At 41.5% G+C, this 24,859-nt stretch overlaps 1 protein-coding gene across 3 annotated transcripts in view; it reads right to left on the minus strand.

The window, feature by feature from the left end:
• Positions 1-815: 815 nt before the first annotated feature.
• The window catches only part of AADAT (aminoadipate aminotransferase), a 32,119-nt gene continuing 8,075 nt past the window's right edge, over positions 816-24,859 (minus strand). For all 3 annotated transcript variants that reach the window (XM_020805508.3, XM_020805510.3, XM_078393869.1), the window contains exons 4-14: positions 23,658-23,790; positions 20,518-20,592; positions 16,111-16,320; positions 14,477-14,542; positions 12,919-13,001; positions 12,287-12,383; positions 11,696-11,757; positions 4,159-4,223; positions 3,216-3,322; positions 2,989-3,090; positions 816-1,432 (exon numbers count right to left, since the gene is read on the minus strand). In XM_020805508.3, coding sequence (XP_020661167.3) covers positions 1,391-1,432; positions 2,989-3,090; positions 3,216-3,322; positions 4,159-4,223; positions 11,696-11,757; positions 12,287-12,383; positions 12,919-13,001; positions 14,477-14,542; positions 16,111-16,320; positions 20,518-20,592; positions 23,658-23,790 — 1,042 coding nt within the window. In that variant the 3' untranslated portion in view covers positions 816-1,390. The remainder of the gene's footprint in view (positions 1,433-2,988; positions 3,091-3,215; positions 3,323-4,158; positions 4,224-11,695; positions 11,758-12,286; positions 12,384-12,918; positions 13,002-14,476; positions 14,543-16,110; positions 16,321-20,517; positions 20,593-23,657; positions 23,791-24,859) is intronic.

The following is a 24,859-nucleotide window of genomic DNA, read 5'->3' on the forward strand; positions in this document are numbered from 1 at the left end:
GACAGACTGAATGGGCATTCTTCTGTTGAATGTTTCAAAAAAGTGAATCCCAGACAGTAATATGAGTCACTTTGCTCAACAAGTTTGCCAAATAGGCTTAAGGTCTTCTACTGATAATCCTCATTTTAATCGTATAATTAATACACAAAAATTCTTCTTCATTTTATGAAATACGGTACTTCTTTGACCTCATTGACCCACTTGGATTATGTAGTCTGAAAATAAAAATACTACTATATGGTTCTTCTATACACCTATCTATCAAATGAAAGGGACAGAGATCAATGGGAAGAACACAGGCAAATACGTAGTCCTGTTATTTTTCATCCAGTGGCTAACAGCAGCAGCCTTCCTCAGAGGTACCTTGCAGTGTAATCTATACATGTCCGTTGGGAAGTGATTCCTCAGTGGCTTATAACCATCAGTGATATGGCATCCCTGAGGAGTGGGATCACTCTTGCGCTTTCCACATGACTCTGGAATAGATTGGAGAGGCAAGTTGCAAAGGGTTCCAAGAGAAAGGAGGAGAAGGGAACTTCAGCGTAAATCTGCTTGTACAACACTGGATTATCACCTGTTATGTTTAATGGGCCATACTTTCAGGGATGTGGCCTTGATCCTAGGTCTATGATTATAAAACTTAATCTGAGTTTTTATGGGAAAACTTTGCACAGAACCTTGCCCCCACACTAGTTGTGGCATCAGCTTGCAGCCTTTAAATCTGTATAAAGGACACACTGCATTCCAGGATAGAGCAGTTATCAATCAGATGGTGTAATAACAAACCCCCAGTTGCCAAAACAGACCCCGACTCATTTGTTGTTTGTTGCAATATATATTTTATTAACCCAGAGCCTCCAATCCACAAAGTAAATTATTTTTTCAGTTAAAATGTGTCTTAATTTTAAGTGTTGAACTACTACATTAATGTGGAACATAGTTAATTCATAATATACAGAAAGATTAAAGGGGGTGGGTTTTACAAACTAATTTCATCCCAGCAAAAGTTAATAAGACTTTGAAATTACAGTGCTCATATTTAGGCAGAATGAAGTGAGACAGAGAACAGCAGTGCTCTGAAGCCCAAAAGTTATGAAATTCTTTGTTGGGAGGTGATGTTTCATTCATTGAGGGGAATGTTCCAAAAGGCAAGAAACACCTTTTAAACTACTTTACTATATTCTCAGATGCTAATGTTGTTGTTTAGTCGTTAACTCTTGTCCAACTCTTCAGATGTTAACAGATAGCCTTAAATTAAGGCTGTATGAGAACTAGTATGAGAAAAGTGAAGGAGGTATATTTCTGATGGTTGGAAACCCAAGTGCTACAAAAGCTAGAGATTTTCCCAAACACTGTGCTGTTTCCTCAGGAATTTCCCTTTGGTAAATGATCATACAGCTTCTTTGATAAGTTTAGCCAACCGTTGAAAACCCTGTAAGAGAAATTAGCAGCATGAACAATACCAGGAAGAAAAAATATCCTTGGTGATGTGATGGTTACTGTGCTGGATCACAGAAGTGAGAACACTGCATCATATTTCATAAATATTTTAGTATATCTTTTCTTCATGTGACAACACTGAAGAAATTACACTTGGCTACAATGTAAAGCAGTGAGTATAAAGCTCATAAAAAACACAACACACGACCATTAATGTCTAAACCGCTGGCAATAAAAGTGAGTACATCCCTAAGTGACAATATTTAAGAAATGTGAGGGGGTGTACTCACTTCTGTGATATACTGTACATGAACACATGCACAGAGGCTGAAAGCTGTGAAAGGAAAATACTGTGAGCTAAAGAGCTATTTTTGCTAAGATCAGCAATTTCCAATGGGACCCCACCCCCTTCTTTTTAATTTTTTAAAACATTTTTTCAAAGTGACCTTGTGCTAACTTTAACAAGCAGGTTTTTTAAAAAAATGGAAAAACTGTTTGCAGGAGGGGAGAAACAGATACCCAGTTGAGAACTGCAATAACAGTGCACTGTTCTGAGACTCAAACTAGATGATGCAGCTATCATGTCATTAGAAATGCAGCACACCTAAGAAGTAAAAGACGTATTTTTTCATCTATGAGTTTGCCTCGCTCTACATGCTGCAGTCTATCTCCCCCTCTCTTTTTTTTGTTGATAATCATTGGAAGGCTTCATTGCTCAGGCATAAAGCTCTGAAGAAAATGTCTGGCTAGTGGAAACACAGTGTACCACCAGTTTTCCTTAATATGTGGTTTGACATCTGTGTAAGTGCATGTGAGCTTGGATTTGTGGGAAGAAAACAGGGTATGCTCCATGCATCAGTGATGCAGAAGAGCATGGCTGGATGGGATGTTTTCTTCCTAAATTATTTCACTCGACAACATTCCTTTACTTGACAGCAGTTCTACTTTTTCTATTTCAGGAGTCTGGACAGCATGATAGCTGTCCTGGCTTGGGATGTAGCAGCTTTAAACAGAGAAATTACATTTCATCCAAACCACTAACAGGTTTTTTTTTGCCAACACAAAACTTCTTAATAAGAGAAAGAGTGATCTAAAGCACTTGCATACCTAGAAAAGGGAGCAGTGTGCAGCTACAAACCTGCAGAATTTAAAAGTGACTCACTGCCACACAACCAGGTGATGACTAACAGACAAGACATATCGTGTGAAGGTTGCACTCAGATTGCTTAAGAAAACCAACCCTATACATTTCTATTCAGAATTAAGTGAGTTTTAATGCAGTCCTGTCTACTTGCTTCAAAACCTGTCCCATTATCAAGTAGCAACAAATTTATTCAGTACAGACATGTACAACAGATTTTTAGACAGACAGACAAATAGAAAAAGGCTATGATCCAAGAACCAGAGCAGAGAATTTGAAGCAGTACGAACTTCACTCTATTTCTTGGGGCAAACGGGGAAAACATTGAAACTAGCGAGGAAAGGGTTTAACTGCAGCTGTAGAAGAAAAGACTTCACAAGGAGGCAAGGCAAAAAAATGATGCTCACCTGATCAATCTGGCTGGGAGAAGACAGTGAGAAGGAAGCTCTGACGTAAGAACTGGGGTCAGAACTGTTAATGTTAAATGCTCTTCCAGGAACCAGCAGCACCTAAGGGAAGAATCCCATTTTGTTCAGCTATAAGCTTGCATCTTTTGAAATATTCAAAATGGTTAAATTATTACTTTTTCCTCTCCCAGTTTTATTGTAGAACAAGTAGATGTACTTTCTCGTACTTGTTTCTCCAAGGCTTTTTTCATGATCAGCTCCTGTGTGTCAGGAATTCCCTTAATTTTAATCCACAGGAACATTCCAGCGGCAGGTGCATGCCAGTCGGCTAAGCCTTAAAAAAGAGAAGCAAGCAGCTGGATGAGAAGAAACATAGCCACATGCAAGTGTGCACATGTGTAACCAGTTAACATGTAAGTTTAAAGGGAATTGCACTGAGTCCATTAGAATTAAAATGAGCGTCATGGGCAGCATGTAGACTAAGATAGGGGCATGGTCTGCCAATGCTCAATGCCCATTCCCTCCCTCCACTACACTAGACTGCAATACTTGATAGGACACAAGTTAAAATACATGCTTGCATTTAGATAATGATGCAGCTTTGAACAACTATCGACAAAGTAGCACATATCTTCTTTTCTGAAATACAAATGGGTTCTGTTGATTGCATTCCTGCACATGTTTACCTGGAAGTACATCCAGGTAAGTGAACACAAAGGTCAGAATCCTGTTATAAATTTACACTGGTGTAAGTGTGATGGTATAAATTGTAGTAGCAAATTCTGTGAGAGACATACAACTAGAAATGGAGGAATTGGTCAAAAAATTATGAGTGACTCTTAATTACCTACAGTGGACATCATCTTTTCACAAATGTGGAAACCTACAGATACTGTAGTTACTGATTATAACCTTTACTACTTCAGGCATGTGTTTAGTTTATTTATTAAGATTATTAAGTTTTAAATCCCTTTCTGGAAAAATAACAGAGAACAACTCAGGAAATTGAGAAAACTGTACAGTATCTCGCATTCCAACAAAAGTGACTCTGATGGGATAAGATCTGAGAAAATGTTTTCCCAAATACTGTATCTTAAAAATCCAAACAGACTTGTAAAGGGTAATACGGTCTTTCATATGATAGCTCAAATATGTATTTCTATTGCCAACCTTTTAGCCACTTATCTGCTGCAGTGAGCATGATATCCCGCTGTTTCTTGTAGAAATCCACCACACTAGGAGGGGGAAAAAAGGAAAATACTGTAAAGGAAAATTGTAATGAGAAGACAGTGGACAAAATTCTCTGGCTTAAAACAGTAAATTGCAGTAAAGTAACCCATTGAATCAATTAGGGTTTAGTGAGTCAGTTCTCTGTATGGTTACAGAGTTGACTCACCAAATTCCCACTGATTCAATGCACCTACTCTAGTGTAATTTACTACTCTAAGAAACAGGATTAATATAAGATTAACATTCTGATAGTAGAAACTAGGCAAGTCCTTTTGGGTTAAGGTTTGTAATAGAAATAAATGAATTTTACATAAATGAAGAGCCGCCTAGAGTGGTCCTATGTGATTCAGATAGGCGGGATATAAATTAAATAAATAAATAAATAAATAAATAAATAAATAAATAAATAAATAAATAAATAAATAAATAAATAAATAAATAAATAAATAAATAAATAAATAAATAAATAAATAAATAGTTGTACACAAAATGGATGGCATGTGGATGCTGGCTTTACTCTTTTCCCAACCAGGAAAAGCCATTCAGCTTACTGCACAAACTGAGGCTGTGACTACATTGGTAAAATAGGCCACAGCTTGACTTGCAGCCTATTTTACACTTCTATTTGGAGTAGGTGATCACAGAGAGTCCGGGGATCGGTTTGATGTGTCTCAATCCGACCTGGTTTAATCCACACAACAGCCCATAGCCCTCCTTCCTTTGAATGCACCCTCTGCCAAACCCCAGCTGTCCTTTTATGATTCGCTGTAAGGCTGGTGGACTGTTTAAAGTGCTGCACAGCATTAGGGAAAACGGACAGTTCCCCACAGCTCTCCATAATGTACAAACACATATTATGGAAACACAGTAGTGTGATGTTGTTCTTCTGAGTTGTTTCTATTTTGTATCGGTTTTTACCTTTTTTTTGTTGTCTGTGCAGAAATGATTTAGTGCTAAAGTAATTATAATAATAAACCTTTATTGGCATACAGCAGAAAAAGCCGCAGAATAAATACAATAAAATACGCATACAGGGTTCGTTGCATGCGAGTGGGGTGGAGAAAATAACAGCGTTAAGCCCCTCATTTTAGAGAGGGCATGTTGCGACGTCTCTGAATAATGGCGTGAACATATCGAGCAGTTGATACAGTAACTTCCTTGTTAGTACCATTTAAAAGGTATTGGGTTTTCTTTAGGTCATCCCATCGCGTGTAGGAGGGGGGAAAGACCGACTGGTGGAGCAGGCGGATATCCGTGTACAAAATGCAATGAAATAGCATATGATGCAGAGTTTCAGTTTTTCCCTGGCCACATGGACAGGTTCTCAGGTCTGTAGGAAGGCCCAAGTATCTGCCCTGCACTAGATTTGATGGAACTATGTTGCATCTGGCGAGAGTAAATGCCCAGCGCTCTAGTGGCTGTTCAAGAAAATATAAGTAGCTTGGGCTGCGTCTGAGAGTGAGTGAGAGGTGAAGACGAAGTGGAGAGCAGACTTTTTGTGCCGCACTAAACAAAGTTTGCCCTTCAATGTCCAGGACCCTGTTTTTGATGGTTGGAAACACCTTGGAGGGGGGTATAAGGCCCAGAAGGTCGGGAGATAGCCCTAGAGTCTTAACTTTCTTTGTAAATAGGGCCAAGCCATTGGGAAGCAGGCTATCGGCTAGCAACGCTTGCAAAAGGGTGTCCTTGGGAGAGAAAAAACAAATTTTGACCCAGTATTTGAGAAATCTGAGCCAGGCCCTAGTCTCAATTCTGTATTGGCCACCCTCAAGACACAGAGCTGCGTATGGGACACAGTGAGGGAGGCCAAGGATTTTGTATAAAAATACAGATTGTACTCTCTCCACAGAGCTGTGTAGTGAGGACAACCAAATAGGGACACCGTATAGTAGCTGAGCAACTGATTTCGCGTTAAAGATCTGTAAAGCAGCGGGAATAAAGCCATGGCCCCAGGTGTGGTGAAATCGTAGGATGGCTTGGGCTGAGAGTTTGGCTGTCTTGATTGCTGCCCGTTGGTGAGTTAACCAGGAGTGTCGGTGATGGAAAGTAATGCCCAGATACTTAAACTCTCTGACCTGCTGAATGGAATTCCCATGGAATGACCATACAAAGGGTTTCCACGCTTTGCCAAAGACCACAATTTTGGTTTTCTCAAAGTTGAGTTGAAGGTTGTTGTGAGACAGGTATTCAAGGCAGCAAGTAATTAGTCTCTTTAAGCCCACTCTTGAGCGTGAGAGGAGAACCATGTCGTCCGCGTACAAAAGAATTGGTATCGAGAGGTGGCCAATTTTGGGGCTGTGAGAGAGGGGCGAGATCGTTGATAAACAGGTTGAACAGGGTTGGAGCCAGGACGCAGCCTTGCTTCACTCCTCTATTGGCAGGAATTGGGTTGGAGAGGGCCCCCTTCGACGAGATTTTAATGCGGCAAGTGGAACCCGCGTGCAGTTTTTGGATTAGAAAAAGTAGCCTTCTGTCGATACCCAACCTGGCAAGCTTGAGCCATAAAATGTCTCTGTCGATCGAATCGAAGGCCCCTTTAAGATCTAGAAAGGCTGCATAAAGGCGAATGTTTGGCTGCGAGGCGTATTTAGAAATCATGTGGGATAGGATCAGGCAGTGGTCTAGTGTTGACTTTCCCTCCCTGAAGCCCGCTTGCTCTAGGCCCATGATGTCTTGATCATGAAGCCAGTCTTGCAGTTTGTAAAGTAGGAGACTGGCGTACATCTTCCCTATAATGTCAAGGAGGCTTATGGGTCTGTAATTAGCTGGAGTTTTCTTGTCTCCCTTCTTTAGGATCGGAATTATTATTGCCTGTGTCCATGACTTGGGCATCATGCCAGATTCATTAATAGCGGTGAATAGGACAGCAAGTACCGGGGCCCACCAGTCCGTATATGCCTTTATCAGTTCCGGAGGAAGGGCATCGGGGCCAGAGGCCTTACCATTTCTGAGTTGGCCTATGAGTTTTGTTGTTTGACTGGTTGTGATTGGGGCCCACTCTGGGAGGTCTCGGGGTGGAGGCGCAGCTGATGGAGTTGTTGGCTTACAGCTGTCGTGAAAGGTGGCCAGGAAATGATGTTCCCACGTCTCGGCTGGTATGTAAGGGAGATCAGGTGATGTCTGCTTGAAGATGAAGGAACCGGAAACCACTTCCCAGAATTTTTTGTTGTTACCTGAATGGAGCGCCTCGGCTAGTTGGGACCATCGGGCCATTGCCGAGCGGTGATGGAGATTCTTAATGGCTGAACTGAGGAGGGTTTTCAGCTCGAAGTAAAGGGAGGGGGGCTTGGGAGCCTTGGAGGATCTGTAGTTGTTGTAGATCTTTCTCAGGTGCTGCTTCAGGGCAATGGAGACCTTGTCTAGCCTGTAACAGGGGGCTGAGGCCTGTTTTGACAGGGATTGGGGGAAGGGTCGCCCCAGGTTAGCTGTTATGGTATCTGTTAGGTTCTCAAAACCTTGAGTGTAGTCCTCGGGCTTCGATGACGATAGCCAGTTAAGAGAACTATACGGAGATATGTCTGGCTTGGTTATTTTTTCAAAGAGTTGTTTGGCTCTAAGGTTCCAGTGAATTCTGAGCAGGGTCGGTGAGTGCTCCGGGGGAGCCAGGTTCATGGGGGGTATCGGGTCTATGTAGGGGGCAAGGCTGCAGGATAGAGGAAGATGGTCACTGGCTAGAGGCTCGCCCACCCGGAAATCGGCCACGTATGGTAACAAGGGGATGGGGATCAGGATGTAATCTATTGTACTGGAACCACGGGGGGATATAAACGTGAATTCACCCTCAATGTCTGCCTCAGTAAGACCGTTTAGCCATATTAAGCCTCTGAGCAGGCACAGTTGTGCCAGGTAGGTCCCCGCATCGTTGATTTGATGGTCTTTGGATAGCCTCCCTGAAACGTGGGGATACAGGGGGGAAGTGTCGCTAAATGTCTCCAACACGCGATTGAAGATGGTCTCACCCAAGATGGCATCGGGAGCAGTCACACCCAGCTCAGCTCCGGTCTGATTTTTACTCTTTGGTTGTTTACAAAGACAGCAGTTGCAGCTTCCTCTTTTATTTACTCTTTCTTATCTATCTCTGCTCGGATTCCCTGTGGTTACTACCCTCCGGAACCATGAAGAAAAGGAGAAGAGCCAAATATCCTCTCAGCCAAGAGAACTCACCGACCAAATCATCCAAACAGAGGCGGCTGGAAGATTGCCCGTCATGGTCAGACACCGCAGATCTCGAGGGTGAGTTCATTAAACCCGGCTCCCCTGGCTCCTTAAACAGAGATTCCTTAGAAGCCCAGCAGTTCCCTTCCCTGGTTCCCTGCGACAAACAGCTCCCACAGCCTGAGAATGCCTTTAGTAATCATTTTTTGCCGCTGCTTGGTGAGCACTGTGCAATCACTGGAAAGACAATAACATACATATGCCAACAGCTCAGCTTTATCATAGCTCAGCTGGCCCAGCTGAACAAGATGCCACCGCCCACGCTCCTTCATCCCGGGCAAGACACAGGACTCTATTCCACACACCCAGAGTGGTTTACAAAAGCAACCGTACCCGGTAACCAGGCATGTGCTGAGGTACCTATGGGAACAAGCCTCTCCCTAAGCAAGAACCAAATTGTGTTAGAGATCTGGGCGACTCCCCTAAACAAGGGCAGATGGTCAAGCAAGCGGCATGTGATTAACTCACTGGGCAGTCTACTATCCATGGACAGCAATAAGATTGATCTCTTGGAAATGTCACGTCTTCCGCGGTCATCCCGGCTGCCACGTTGTTTACGTATGCTGCTAAGGTTTCAAAGCTCCAGAATTCCTCGACTATTGCATGAAAGAAAACATCTTTTAGAATCTTACAATATTCTTCTACGCAGAGTGTTCAGCGACACGCCTATCAGACCACTGATTTCAACGAACATGCTGACTCACTCCCTATCAGTCTCCTCTCAAACTTCAAGGCCAAGTCTTGGACAGCTGCCTAGTCTGCAGCCTAGAGCTTATGGCCTTCAGAACACCAGTCCGAAAGTCGACCCCCCGCTTGATAAGAGCCTAGGAGTCTCATCCTTTTTACTTGAACTGACAGCAGCAACTAATAACATTGAAAGCTCCTTAGCTAAGCTAAAAACTTTGCACTGCAAGCCCTGTGCGAGTATATCCCCGCCTTGTTCCAGCTCAAGCAACACCCAGGACAAAAAAAAAGGCAAAGGAAGGGCAAAAAGAAAAGACCCGAGTAACACCTCGCCTCCTGATCTTTTGGTCCCCAATTCTACAGCCGATGCACTGGGAAATTCACTCCCTGGCCCAAGGGCTTCATGCTCCCCAGCCAAACAACCGACTGCCAGCGAGCACCCGAAGACTGTCGACCTAACCATAACATCAGAGCTGTTGTCATCGGCACTTGTAGCCAGCCCTCTTGCCGAAGCGTCGGGGCAAATAGGATCTCCCGGCATTAACTCAACAAAAGATGTATCGAGCGAGACGCCGTCCATGATGAACCCCACGATCTTGCCAGCTTCGGAGCCCTCCACCTGTACGTTCACCGACACGCGCCCTCTGACAGAGTCTCTGTCCACTTCACCCCACACACGGCCTGATGTTAGCATCATCAATGGTCCCGCCCAAGAGGAACCCTTACTGCAGCTTGAAATAGACATAGACAGCGAGTCTGTGCCTTTTGAGGCCATCCATGGGTTTAATGATCTGTCACGGGAAAATCAATACTCGGTGCTCAGGAAGGTTGAGGCACTAAGGCAGGAATTGAAGACCCTAGTAGATCCCTTCGAACCCAATAGCTCCTCTGGAGATCCTCCATTCTTTCGAGGGACAAACACTTCGATTCCACCGCTTTCTACTGGGGCCACCACCTGGCCAAAAGCCTACAAGGGTAGATCCCCCTCACTTGAAGGAAGCTTCCAGATTGAACCGCCCCCATCCACCTCTACACGGGCAGAACGTACATTGTCAATTGCCCCTTCGCCTACCGGAGCTCAACACAAGAGAGCAGCCCAGAGCCTTTGTGTGGGTCAGCCTAGTCTCGAAGGAAGGGTCAACAGCAACACACTTCAACCCACCAATTTCCTTCAAACGCCCAACGTCCAAGAGCCCAGTCAGATTAAAGCTCTTTCAACTTCACTTCCAACCCAGCGTTTTCCATCTAAACTAGTTTTGGTGACTGCGGACATTCACATCCCAGAGAACTCTAGTGTTTGTCCTTCAGCCTCGCCGGTTCTGCCAGAACCCTCGGCTAGTCCGGATGCGGACATCCGAGCCGGGGCCGACCCCTATGCTGTAAGCTCACTTCCGGACCCAATGCCACCCGTCATATTGTCGCCTTCAAACTGACATTCGGTCAACCCACTCCCCTCTGCCCCATCGGCTAACCTAAGTCTGATCTCCTGGAACGTGGCGGGCTGGCACGGCAAAAAGCAGGATCCTGACTTTTGTGATCTTCTTCGAGGCTTCAGCACCATACTGCTACAAGAAACGTGGACGGCTCACCCTATATCCCTAGCCGGATATACTTCATATTCCCTACCAGCTCAAAGGCTCACGACAAAGGGACGGCCATCCGGGGGTTTAGCAATACTGCTAAAGTAATTGTGAATCTATGGAGGAAAATTCATGTTGTCCTAGTCTGTTTGAGGTGCTGCTGCAAGCTGTGCTGCTATATGTCGTTGCTCTTCAATATCTGGTGTCCAGTATCTGTGTTGTTGGTATCTGGTATGTGTCATGTGGGGCATGGCCTCCCTATATTTATATTTCTCCTGTTTCACATTTCCTTATCATTTGTTTACATGTTCAACTGTGAACTATGAAGACCTTTCTCTCCAGGCTTTCCCTCAGTAACCTGTGATTTTTAGATAGTTATTCATTACTGCTTTGACTCGGTTTTTAGTATTTTCCATTTCTCAGAATGGCATTTGTTTTTTTCCTTTTTTATTATTTGTATACTTATTTTTCTTAGCTTTGATATTGCCTTTTAATGATATAAACTGCCTCTTTATATTCATTGTTTTTAGCTTTAAAAATAATCTTTTAATGATATAAACCACTATTGTATACTCATTGTTTTCAGCTTTAAATATTGTCTTTCAAAGATGCAAACCGCCTTGGGTCCTTTTCAAGGAGAAATGTATGGTAAACATATTTTAAATAAATAAATAAATAAATAAATAAATAAATAAATAAATAAATAAATAAATAAATAAATAAATAAATAAATAAATAAATAAATAAATAAATAAATAAATAAATAAATAAGGAGATGTTATTTTTACATTGACTTGCCTGGAGATTTATCTGAATGTCTTGCATTAACTTTTAGTAAAGTACTATTCAAATCTCTGAAAAAAAAACCCTTCTTCAATGATACATTAACTTAGCTGCAACCTCCCCAACACAACTTCACAAACGCAGAATAGTAGAAGTATAATAATGAAAAAGAAAATCAGCATCAATAATATAGTACATAAATATATAGATATTACCTGTCTACATGGTTGAGGAAACCTTTTTGCCCCCACTGTTGAAGAAGCTGGGCTATCATAATCTATAGAAATAAAGCCTATATTAAACATTTTCTCATTTATCAAATCATTACTAATATAGAACCTAGAATAGCATAATTGTTAAGGGTATTAGTATGTGAAACCACTCCAAAGTTCAGTGGGGTTTGCTCTCAGGTGATGGTTTAACTTCTTCAATGAGATATCAGCCTAAAGGGATCTTCTAAAGATGTTGTGTAAGCATCCCACACCTTCCTTACTTTTAAAAAAAAATCTATACTGGTCATGCCAGATGGATGAATTGCGGCCCAGGAGGCTTTGGTTATCCAAAAGTTATTTAAGTCTACTAAGATGACCATCCTAATTTTGCAGAATAATACTGTCTGACACTCATAGCTCAGAAGCAAACACTATATGCATCAGTCCAGGGCTTTCTGAGTGTGGCTGATGTAACTAGATGACTCCATGGTTTATGTAAGATACCACAATTGCATTGTGTTACACACAGTTGTCCTACAAGGAAAGAAGCAAAGGTTTGGACAACATAGCTGTTTTGGGAACCATGATTCTTACCTGAGTGAAAGTACTGGTATGCATTGTGGATACTTGTATATGAAGAATAATTCTATCAATAAGAGGTTTTGGACCAGTTAGAAACCCAATTCTTAACCTATGTAAAAAACAGAAAAAACCCAGCTATGATTAGGTTTCCTACTCATTGATTTGAAAGACCTATCTTCTGCGATATTTATCTCCAAATCAACAAAAGAGAATTACAAAACAGGTAGGAGGCAGAAAAGAATCATATGGAAGTTGATCAAGGAGACCAGACATCTCAAGATTTGGTACTTTGCAATGATTTGGATAAAGTGAGCATTAAATATTTGTTACACATACGTCCTCTTCTTTCACTTTATAGTTAACACTCTGAAGGATTTTCTAAATTTTGTGGTTCAAAGGTCCAAGCCACGTTGCTATGTTTCCACCTGTCTGCTGTAACTGTGCATGTGTGTTATGTTCTGTCATCACATCCAACTTACAGAGACAGACTCTAATACAGCATTCAAGGTATGTGAGACATTTGAGGAGAATCCCTCCCTGTGCTGCGCCCGTGCCATGAGTTTCCATAGCCAAGTGGGGATTTGAACTCAGGTCTCCTGAGTTCCACCCCGTCTACAAGGTCCTAAATGTGAATTGAACTTTACCCAGAAGAGAGGATCTTAGAGAAAGAGTCAGTCCTGATAACTCGGCCATCAGTGTCCATTGAAAGAAAGGTTGGTGCCCAAGGCTTGAGGAAAGAATACAAAAAATCGTGAATATAAAATCAATTTTAAAACTATGGTTCTTACAAGTGGAGGCTCATAACAGATTTTGAAAAAGTGCTTTTTTTAAAATAAAAAGAATGTCTACACACAACATTCATTCTAGTCACATGACAGAATAATCTCCACCTGTTGCTTCCTCCCCATATTCTCTTTCCATCTAGTCAACAGGATGAGGTCTTCTCCAAAACAACTGATGCACAGAAACATGTTAGAGGAACTGAGAAGGCAAGGAAGGAGAGAAAGAGAACACAAGAAAGGCTGAATGTCTCACTTTCCTTTCAACATCATCCTATTAACCCTACTTCCAGGAACCATCTCATATAGACACAGACACTCCCAGCAAGGGTATCACATTTATATATAATAAGACCCCCATATCTGCTGGATCAATATCCGCTGAGTCACTTATCCATGGTCTGAAAATGCTAAATATATTAAATGACAATACCTACAAATACAGATTTTCAAGATGTAATTATTGGACTGGCCACTAGATGTTATCCTGTATACAAGTGGTTCCCAACTTTTTCTGAACCGTGGACCGGTTGGGGGGGACGGGGCACTCCTGTGCTTGCGGATGGGCGGGACGCAGGTCATGTGTGTGGGGGGCCACCGGAAGATCTATCTCTGCGACCCAGTCCTGCCAAGGCCACAGATCGGCACCGAGTCACAGACCAGGGGTTGTGGACCCCTGCTATATAGGAAAGTCTCTGCCATTTTGTCTAGTTGTGGCAGTTTCCATCAAGAGCAGTATCATATATTTCAGAGCTGGATTGGCTAGCAAGGCAAGAGGAGGGATGCTAACATAAGCCTAGGAGAGGTTTCCCATCTCCCGCCCTTCCTGCCTTCCAGCTAGCCCCTTACTAAACACTCTTGAGCAAACATGGACATGGGATTATTGTCTCTGAAGAAAACCCGAAGAGCCATTGAAATTGTGTGTGTGTGTGTTTGTGTGAGAGAGATGGCTGTCTTCAGCAAAGGAATGATAAGATCTCAACTCAGCTCTTATTCATAGAGGCCCCACTGAGATAAAAATTACAGGTACAGGGGAGCCCTATGTCCAACAGACTGTGTTAGCTGTAATATCTGCTTTTCACTATCCGTGTGTGCAGAGGAATGAGAAGCTGCTGCTGCTGCTGCTGCTGCTGCTACTACTACTACTACTACTACTACTGTTGTTGTTATTGTTATTGTTGTTGTTGTTGTTATTATTATTATTATTATTATTATTATTATTCTTATTATTAAGTTCTAGTTCTGCCATTTTGAGAACAGCAATATTCAGGTAAAAATCTGGACCAAAAAGAAGGTAGGGGGGAAGGGAAGTGACTGCTCCAAAAGGTAATCAGGAACATGCTATCAAAAGGATGCAAGGCAAGGTAAACATTCTCATCTCTTCTAATCCAGATAATAGCAGTGATCCTAACTAGGGACTCACCTTATTAAACTGAAGGAAGTAATAAGGATCATCTTCTATTATAAGGAAGTCATACTGCCTTGCAAGCTGAAAGGGGGGAAAACACAACAAATAGTGACACATACATATAATACAGAAGCATTTAATGAGTACATTTCTCTAACTGGTCCAAATTTCTTTCATTCCACAATCCTATATTACCAGGCAGTCTCCAGATGTTCCAGATATATTCAAATTTAATTTCAGGTTCATTTGTGAGAACTCATTGCCCTGCTTCCAAGATCTGTGTGCATCTATTTATTTACTATATTTATACAGCTGTCCATAATGGCTTGCAAACATGGTCCTTTCTAGCAGCAGAAAATGTAAGTAAGTTCAGGTCATAAATCCTTACAGTAAAAAAAAAAAATCTAAAATGAAAGTGGAGTGAGGAATCTGTTGTTGATCCACATGAATAACAGAATATATATGTAGCTCTTTCTATAGGAATCAACTCTCCCCAAGTCTGACTTGACTGGGGAGGCTGACTTTCAGATTTTCATGTCTGGAATCTGATGGATCAAAATGAAGTGTATGAAATCATAACGGAATGTGTTTCATTAACTAATGCTTTAACCACCGGTTCCAAAATTACACCTGTTAAATGGGCAAATTAACCATAAAAGATTGATTTATTTTCTGTACTAAAAAATAAGATTGCTAAATTGGATGAATATGGAGTTCAAGGAAAGTCAAACACAATGACACTGCAGGCAGATTTATAAAAACGAGCAGGATCTTCTCGGCTTTTACCACAACCTGTGCAGAGTTCTGGGGCTGATGTGTCTTACCTTACTCTAATGAGGTGAGTGAAGTGTGTGCGCGTGTGTTTTTATCACACAAAGTATGTGCCATTCTCCCCTGTTTGGCAGCCTCCATGGCTTTCTGAAAATCTGCCTAGAGGACATGAGCTAATGGTCTGCTGCCTTGGGGCTATCTAATGCTGCTGCCTTCTGGGCACCTGAAACCTGAATGATGGTTTTCTGGTTTTTGTTGGTTCTGAAATGACTTTTTGCCTGCCATTTTTTACTTTTTAATGGCAACAACAACAAACGCTGCTGATTCTTCAAACACTCAGCAGGCGGGAACAGCCACAGAAGAAAGCCAGGATGTTATGGCTTTTACCTGAGCAGGATGGGAGGCTCAAAAGTGCAGGAGTACAGCCAACACCAATGTCTCATTGAAGTAAGGTAAGTAGCTGGAGACATTTCTGAGAAACAGCCTTACAAAAGAGGAAGAAAAATAACTGCCTCTTTTGCGGATAGGTAAGGAGCTTATATGGCACAGTTTGTGATTTATCTCCATCAGAGCTGATCAACTGCTGTACTCAAAATTATTGCTAAAAGTACTACATTATTAATGATACTAAATGATTCTCTATTTGGAATCCAGATTCAGCACAAAAAGGTCCCAGAATCAGCGCTATATATCTCTGTGCAGATAACACATTCAGAAGCATTGTCTCTTCTCCATAGGGTCCTTATATTATTAATGGCCCATTTCTTGTGTTCATGATGTGTATACAGCTAGTATGAGCTACATAACGTTCAGAAGATTCATCTGAGGTGGTATTATGAGTTATGATTCTTTGTGCTGTGACATGTAGATCGGGTTACCTTATAGATGTCTTTCTTGCGATCTGCTGTCAGTGAGGCTCCAGTAGGATTGCCACCATTAGGAATTGTGTAGAGAAATTTGGGGAGACTGCTGTTAACCTTTCTTGCATCTTCTGGATTCCACTTGGAAAGAATTTCTTTCAGGGCTTCAGGAATAATCCCATGTTGGTCACTGGGGACATTGATAATATTACAGCCCAGTGGCCTCAGCTATATTAATAAGAAAAATAACAAGAGAAAAGAGCGATCACATAAAGAAATTCATCTTAGATTTCACAGTCTGATTTTCTGTACTCAGTACAATATTTCAGTGGTGATCATTTTCCTGTAAATTAATGAATGACTTCTAAATGCTTTAATTCTCACATTACAGTGGTCTTCATGTGAATGAAATGTGCCTTTAAGACAGTGACCTAATTACTTTTCATTGAGGGACAATTATGAACTAGAATAGCTAATCACTTGGGGAGATGTCTTCTTCCTATTGTGATTTTTCACTACTCAGAGCTGGTCCACACTTCTCTATTTCTCACACTGTTCTCCACAACATTCTGAAGGATGCAGGGTCACCAGCTGCTCAGAACTGAGGGTTTGGAAAAGTTATATCATTTGGCTGGCTGAGATTCTGGAAGTTGTGATAAAAATATGACTCCTTCAAGTTGTGGTTCTATAAGATGTCCACCTTTATATAGTGAGCTGTTTGTGTCGAGCATTTCATCTTTCCAGTTCTGTAAATCTCATCCCAGATCTTCACATCTTTATTCTTTATGTTTTAATTGGTGTGAAGCCCTATTTAATATGAGCAGCTCCTATCTGGCCACAGCTGTTACATGGGGAAGCCTTCAAATGGCAACCATATGTGTAAACTGTCTTGTAGAAGTTAAATCCCATTCAGTCCTACTGAAATCAGAGTTGTAAACAGCAAAACCAATTGATTTCAATGGGTCTACTCTAGATAACACTAATATTAAATTTAGCATTATGGCCCCTTTATACATTTTATTTTGTAGGTGTAAACCTAACTTTTTCTAGTGTTTGAGATAAACTGGATTTGAAGCAGTATAATCAGGTTTCCTGCCCTAATCTGTGCAGAAGATTCCATACTCTTTATTTCTCCTAATTTTCAAGTAAAAACCAAACAAATTCTAAACTGTGAATGTGTTGTACTATTTGCCCCAAACTGTCCACTATATGCTGATAGAAAGGATCTGAGGAGGAGCGGTAGCTGCATTTAGCTTAACATAGTTACAGTGCTGACTTCCAAACCGTGTGAAGCACTATAGTCATCAAAGCTTGGAAAAGTTGTAATTTGAAGTATTTGTTAAATTTAATTTATTTAAAATATTTACCCCACCTTTCTCCTTAAAAAGGACCCAAGGTGGCTTACATAATTAAAAAACAATATTTAAAAGCTAAAAACAATGCATATATAAAGATTTTAGAAGAATCAAACAAATACCACCCTAAAGATGGTAAACAAAATCTATATCAAAAACACATTCAAAGCCACAAGGCACAACACTGCATTTTAAAATTCTTCTCAGAGCACCAATAACTAAGGGAAAGTCTGTTTGAAGAGAAAGGTCTTTGCCTGCTTGTGGAAGGACAGCAAAGATGGGGCCTGCCTGGCCTGCTGTGGGAGGGAGTTCCAGAGTCTGGGAGCAGCAAGAGAGAAGACCCTCTCCCCTGTCCCCACCAAGCACACTTGTGAGGGTGGTGGGACTGAGAAAAAGGTCTTCCCCTGATGATCTCAACACCCAGGCAAACAGTTTTTGAGAAAGCTTTATAGGTTAAAACAGTCTCTTAGCCAGCAGAGGGGGCATATACTGGTCATGCTGGCAGGGGATTCTGGGAGCTGTAATCCAAGAAACAGCTTTTCCAATTTCTGATGATCACATTCAGCCATATGCAATCCCTTTCTCTTCAGATTTTCTCTGTCAACAGAAACAGCTCGGGCTCATGGTATCTGCTTCCATTTTCCCTTCATATTTAGGAAATCTGAATGTCCAAAGTGACACCATCTGTCATCTTTGATTGGGAGAAACTGCTGAAATCACGCACAACTTGCTTCAGAACAAAGGACAACTACTCTAAGCCGAAGACCTTCATCAGCAGGCCTGAAATTTCAGTAACTTTAATGGAGTGGCCAGAGAAAACAGAAAGATGCAGGCAATTCTGGCTGAGATATAAACTAAAGAGTCTGCAATTTCTCTTTCCGTACTAAGTAGTGCTTCATTTATTAGGCCATAAACGAAACGTGACTGCATTCGAGTTTTATATCGTCCCCACCCTGAATGGATAATGCAAAAACATTGCCAATAATACATTAAATCACATAATAAATCATTTGGGCACTCATAGTGATTTGCAGTAGCAGGAAATGCTGAACTATTATATGTAATATTGACAGGAACAAGATTTATTCCAGCATTTATTCTAGCATTTCTCTGAATTTATGTATTAGCGTATTTCATCTAAATGCATGCACTGCATGCATAACATGGCAGAACCATAGAATTGGACTTACACATGAGAGTTGGCCATTTGTATCTTGAAAGCCAGGGGGTATGGGTGGGGCAAAGTGCGGTCCTGGGGTGGCATGTGGTCCCTCAATGCTGTTTTTGTGGCCTCTTGTCTCTCAGATGTCCCTGCCAGTTTTTTTTCCTTCCAAGCAAAAATCAGTATACTGCTGCTCCTGAAAGCTTCAAGACGCTGCTATTCATCTTTTAAATAGAGTATTGCCCCTGCTGAACCATTTAATAGTTCCAAATACCAATTTTCCAAAATCAGAACTAGATTTCTGTTGTCATTATGTGCTACTGATTCACTTCTGACTTGCTGTGAGTTAATGAGTTAATGACCTCTACAAGGTCCTATCATTAACCTCAGATTTTGCAAACTAAAGGCCTTGGCCTCCTTTAGAGAGTCAATCCATTTTGTGTTCCATCTTCCTCTTTTTCTAGCATTATTGTCTTTTCCAAGTAAGTCTTGTCTTCTCATGATGTGTTCAAAGCATAATAGTCCAAGTTCAGTTCATGGTCGCTGCTATGCTGATCTTGTTTTTGCAGAAAGAAAGACCTCCTCCATCTTCTGGTTCAAATTACATAATGTGTCTGATTTCTACACTGCACAATCATTTGCAATAAACAAATTTCTGGCTTTGTAGTTGCTCTCCTGCATTGTTTCTGACTCTTAGGCGAAATTTTCCAATAATGTTTGATTCTGCTTTATTTGCTAATTTTGTGTCCCAATCACCTATGGTTACCACTGTATCCTGTTGCGTGATCAATTTCCTACTGGATGCTGTATAGCTATAATTTTTTCTTCAGTACCTGTACTTGAAGAATAAACTTGGATGTTGGTAGTCTTGATAAGCTTTCTATAAAATCTGACATTCAACTGTCAGACTTTGCATTACAGGCCCTGTCCGCTTGTGCTAATTCTTGCCTCACTATTAGAGGCTAATTCTTGCTTCTATGCAGCATTAACAAAAGTTACTAATGTTATTACCCTCGCTCTACACAGCCCCTGTTATGTACATGAGATGGAGGAAACAGTATCTGCGTAATGTGCAGAGAAATCTTTAGGTCAAGACAGACATATTATAGAAGGTGTCTTTCACAACAACATCAGCTAAATAAAAAATCAGACAAAGTATAGTCAGTAGCGGTATGTGAGTGTACTGGTGTATGTGCAAACATCAGGATTCTGTGCATAGGGAAGAACTATGTACAAAAAGTGGTGGGAAATTTGTGCCTCTCCAGATGTGGTTGTTAGACTGAATCTCCCATTATTCCTAGTTTGCATTCCCAGTGATAATATGTCATGGGAATTGCAGTTTAACAATGGCTGGAGGGCCACAATTGTTCGCCTGCAGTAGAGAAAGAAAATGTGGAGTTAATTGTGCAGGGTATAACTGCAGCTGTTTAGAACTTGTGAAGCAAACACATATTCATGTTAATAATTCTGCCTTGGACTTTCCCTTTATGGGTCATCTCATGGAAATTCAGGAGCCCACATGGTCCCAGGCCATTCCAATTTCAGGGCTGACCTGTAGTTGTCATTTTTAGTAATGCAGATTTGCAGAAGTGCACCCATAAGAATTTATCCCATGGACCCGTCTACAATATCCTGTCCTTAAAACCTGTATGAATACTGAAATGAGCCAATGCTAATCCTGCCCTTCTAGTCCCTGGCTAAATTAGGATCTGAGAAAGGCATGCACATTTAGAGATAAGACATATTGATTGTTGACTGACATTTGTAACTCTAACACGTAATTGACTTTTAAAAGTAGAGTGTCAGGATTCTAGCCCTGTACAAGGAATAAGTGGCAACCCACAAATTTAAAAGTTTTAAGCAATACCACTTATCTTCATTGTCATAGGCTGCCAATGGGATACTTACAGCTGCTAGTGTCCCAGGATAGGTGGGTGCATCCAAAAGAATGGTGTCTCCAGGATTAATAAGCATTTCAAATACCTGCAAAAGCCCACATTATTTTACAAGAATGTTTGTATACCAATATTTCTCTCTACTTCTACTGATATTCAATTGTAATAAAATTGTTAAAAAAAGGTTTAACTCTCCTATGGACCAAAAGCTACTTTAAAAAAAAAACATGGAAAGTGAATACTGGGCATTACATTAGTTATCTACCACATAAGAAGTTAACCCTCAATGCATTTCTCAATACCGTCTCACAGTATCAGTGAAAAAAGAAAAGTTTATAACTTTCTTATTGTAAGACAGTACAGATCTAAGCCACTTGAATGGATAGTAGATTGTCAATAAATGGAATACTAATTAATAATATCATTACAATCCATGTTTAGATTTCTAAGAAAGTAAGTGGAAATAAATTACACTGAAAAGTCAGCAAAAAGATACATATTTTAAAATGTTTATTCAGTAGTAAACTTTAATTCACTAATCACCGGCCAAAACAGTACATATTGAAGTGCAGTCTAGTAATAAGGGACACTGGTTCTGTAAGATTCAGAATTGCCCATTTAAAAATGTGTTCTGTGGTGTAAAATGAAGTACCGTATTTTTCGCTCCATAAGACGCACCTTTCCATAAGGCGCACCAAATTTTTAGGAGAAGAAAACAGGAAAAAAATAATCTGCTTTCTTCTCCTAAAATTTGGTGAGCCTTATGGAGAGGTCCATCTTATGGAACACACCCTAGGGTCCTAGGGTCCTAGGGTGTGTTCCAGGACGCTTTGGAGACTCCCCCTGCCTCCCCTGGGGGCCAGAGGAGGCAAAATCACCACCTTTGGGGGCTCTTTTGAGGCTCGGGAAGCTTCAGAAGAGCCCCCAAAGGTGGTGATTTCGCCCCCTCTGGCCCCCAGGGGAGGCAGGGTCAGTCTCCAAAGGGTCCTAGGGTGCATTCTTGGACCCTTTGGAGACTCACCCTGCCTCCCCCGGGGGGGCAGAGGGGGCAGAATCGCCACTTTTGGGGGCTCTTTTGAGGCTTGGGAAGCTTCAGAAGAGCCCCAAAAGGTGGCGATTTCGCCCCCACGGGCCCCTTAGGGGTGGGGGGGAGCGTCGTAAGGGTCCTGGAAGGCTCACTCAGACCCTTCCGACGCTCCCACCCCCCCCCACGGGTGCAGGGGGGTTAAAATCGCCAGCTTCTGGCAGTGTTTTGAGGCTTGGGAAGCCTCAAAACACTCCCAGAAACGGCCAATTTAACCCCCCCTGCACCTGTGGGGGGGTGGGGCAGCGTGGCAAGGGTCCTGGAAGGCTCCCTCAGACCCTTGTCACGCTGCCCCCACCCCCCCACGGGTGCAGGGGGGGTAAAATCGCCACCTTCCAGGACGTTTTGAGAGGCTTTCAAGCCTCTCAAAAGGTCCTGGAAGGTCGCTATTTCGCCCGTGGTGGGGGGTGGGGCAGCGTGGCAAGGGTCCTGGAAGGCTCCCTTTTGAGAGGCTTGAAAGGTCCTGGAAGGTCGCTATTTCGCCAGAAGCTGGCGATTTCCCCCCTGCGCCCATAGGGGGGTGGGGACAGCGTGGCAAGGGTCCGAGGGGGCCTTCCAGGAGCCTTGCCATGCTGCCCCCCCCACGGGTGCAGGGGGGGAATCGGCAGCTTCCAGGACCTTTTGAGAGGCTTTCAAGCCTCTCGAAAGGTCTTGGAAGGTCGCTATTTCGCCCCCACTGGCCCCGTTGGGGGTGGGGGAGTGTCGCAAGGGTCCTGGAAGGCTCCCACGGACCCTTGCAATGCTGCCCCCCATGGGGCCAGTGGGGGCGAAGTTACCACCTTCGCTCCATAAGACGCACAGACTTTCTACCCCTCTTTTTTGGGGGGGAAAAGTGCGTCTTATGGTGCAAAAAATACAGTAAATTCTGGTCTAAGCAATGCAAACAGTCTCCTGGAAATAACTGTAAAAGATCCGATGGAAAGAAGACAAACTTATCCAGATGAAACACTGCCTGAGGAAAGTTGTTCCCAACTGCAAGAGGTAACAGCCACTATTGCTGCATCTCATCTGTGATCTTCTCTCCCCTAAAGCCACAGCCCTGTTAAGACTCCAATCATTTTTTTAAAAAAATATTAAAAACCATATTTTTGAATTTAAATCAGAATTTTGCATTTTAAAAATTTTATTGTTAACATACTTTGCTTAACAAAGCAAAGTGTGCTGCTTATATACTGCCCCATAGCGCTTCAAGCACTCTCTGGGCGGTTAACAAGTTAGTTATGCAGGCCCTACATTGCCCCCCCCCGGTTGTGAGCACAGTTTTAGCTGCAGTACAGCAGTTTAACCACTGCGCCATGACGCTCTACAGATTGAACATTTTAATTAAAAATGTTTTATAGCTCAAAATATCTTTATAAAATGGGAATTAAAAATCCTAATTCTATATTAGGATGAATAAAAGGCATTCATATAATCTTTTTTTAAAAAGGTCTTCAAAATAAGGTCCAACAATTATTTAGTCTGTTGCCTCAGTTACATTATGGGTTTCCATAGGTTTTTGTATAGACTATTTAGGCTAATCATTTTGCCTTCCGTAGTACTCGGTCTAAAAGATATCATCAGAAAATTTTGATGTTCTTCAATTCTTCAGCTGTGTTTTTATATTCAGATATAAATACTTGTAAACAACAATATATGAAAATGAGAAATATTTTCCAATTGCAACTGGAGTTATTGGTAACAAATAGCTCATTTTCCAAGTGAACAGCAAAACTAATCTGAAAAAAAATTGAAAATAATATATGTGAATTAAGGCTACATCAAACAAGAGTGCACTTATAGGTGGTGGGTTACATAATTAAATCTAGTCTTTCTGCATTGTGATTTAAATAAATTTGGTTCAAATTAAATCCCCCTGATTATGAACCTATAGGCCAAGTACATGGATTAAGGTATTTCAGGTAATTTTAGATGCATTAAATTGTTTCTGCCAAAGATTTTATTTGGCAGTCATCTGTAGTATTTACATGGACTGTACAATGGACTGTACAATGAAAGCATCTACTATGGCACTAAAGAATAAATGTCCTATTCAGTGCAATCCTTAATATATAGATTTTTTCCCTTACTTTACACAACCCTTCTTGGCTTCCAGTGGTGACACACAGTTCCATCTGTCCTTCTTCAGGTGTAGAATCTATGGTTGGGGGCTTATGGAGGCACTTCTGTAAATCCTTCAGCCAGGACAGCAGCTCTGGAATACTGAAAATTAATTTGTCTTATCACTAATTTAATTAATAAAATATTCTGCAAACCATCTTTGATATTTTATCCTTTACTTGACAAGACAGATTTTATTTATTTATTTATTTATTTATTTATTTATTTATTTATTTATACATACATACATACATACATACATACATACATACATACATACCCCACCTATCTGGTAGAATTACCACTCTAGATATACCTTTAATTGTCAGTTTGTGAATGTTTTCCCTAGAAGAAGCAAGGTGTGAATTAATTTGTACAGGAAATTTTGGTGCTACATTATTTAATACAGTATTAATGCTATATGGTGAACTCTGATCAATATAAAAGCAAAGGTATTTGAGATACTTTTTGACTAACACTGAAGTCAGGGAGGAGTGGCAATGATATTGCAGCAATGGCTTTGAAAATGGACACATGCCCGGTGAGAGAGATTAACTCCAAATTTGGGGAAACTGAATTTTACAAAAGTGTATCAAATATGGAGAAACAGGAAAAAAAAGCCTGTTGGATGTATTTTTATTTCCAAAGAGTAAAGGGAGACTGGTAGAAACTTAATACAAATGTGCAACTTACTGTGGCAACCAGTAAGCCAAGCAAAGTTGGCACCCCAGAACAGATGAAGATAATTGTGGTGGGTCTTAGATATGGAGGAGGAGGAGATGGGGGCAAGAGGTAAGAGGAGAAGGAAGGAAGGAGGATCCAGGAAGCAGACCAGAGGAAACGAGGAAGAAAGACAAGATGAGCACAGGAGGAGCAGTGCTGTAGGACTCTAGTTATATTTTGCAGGCACTATTTGTTAAACTAAATGCAGATTTATTTTGGCTACTTTGGGCAAACCCAGTTTGCCTCTCTCAGGCCACCTGTTTATTTTAGCTTCTGATTCTTTTCACTTGGAAAGGGTATATCCATTAAAACATGCAGCAAATTATGGATGACTTCTCATTTGCACAGTGGAAACCCTTCTGGCTGGGGGACTATGGGAGTTGTAGTTAAAACAAACAAACCAGCAAAAACTACATTTCCCAAGACCCATTATCTTGATTTCCAGTTG

Source organism: Pogona vitticeps, chromosome 5, assembly GCF_051106095.1.
Source record: "Pogona vitticeps strain Pit_001003342236 chromosome 5, PviZW2.1, whole genome shotgun sequence".
NCBI lineage: Eukaryota > Metazoa > Chordata > Lepidosauria > Squamata > Agamidae > Pogona > Pogona vitticeps.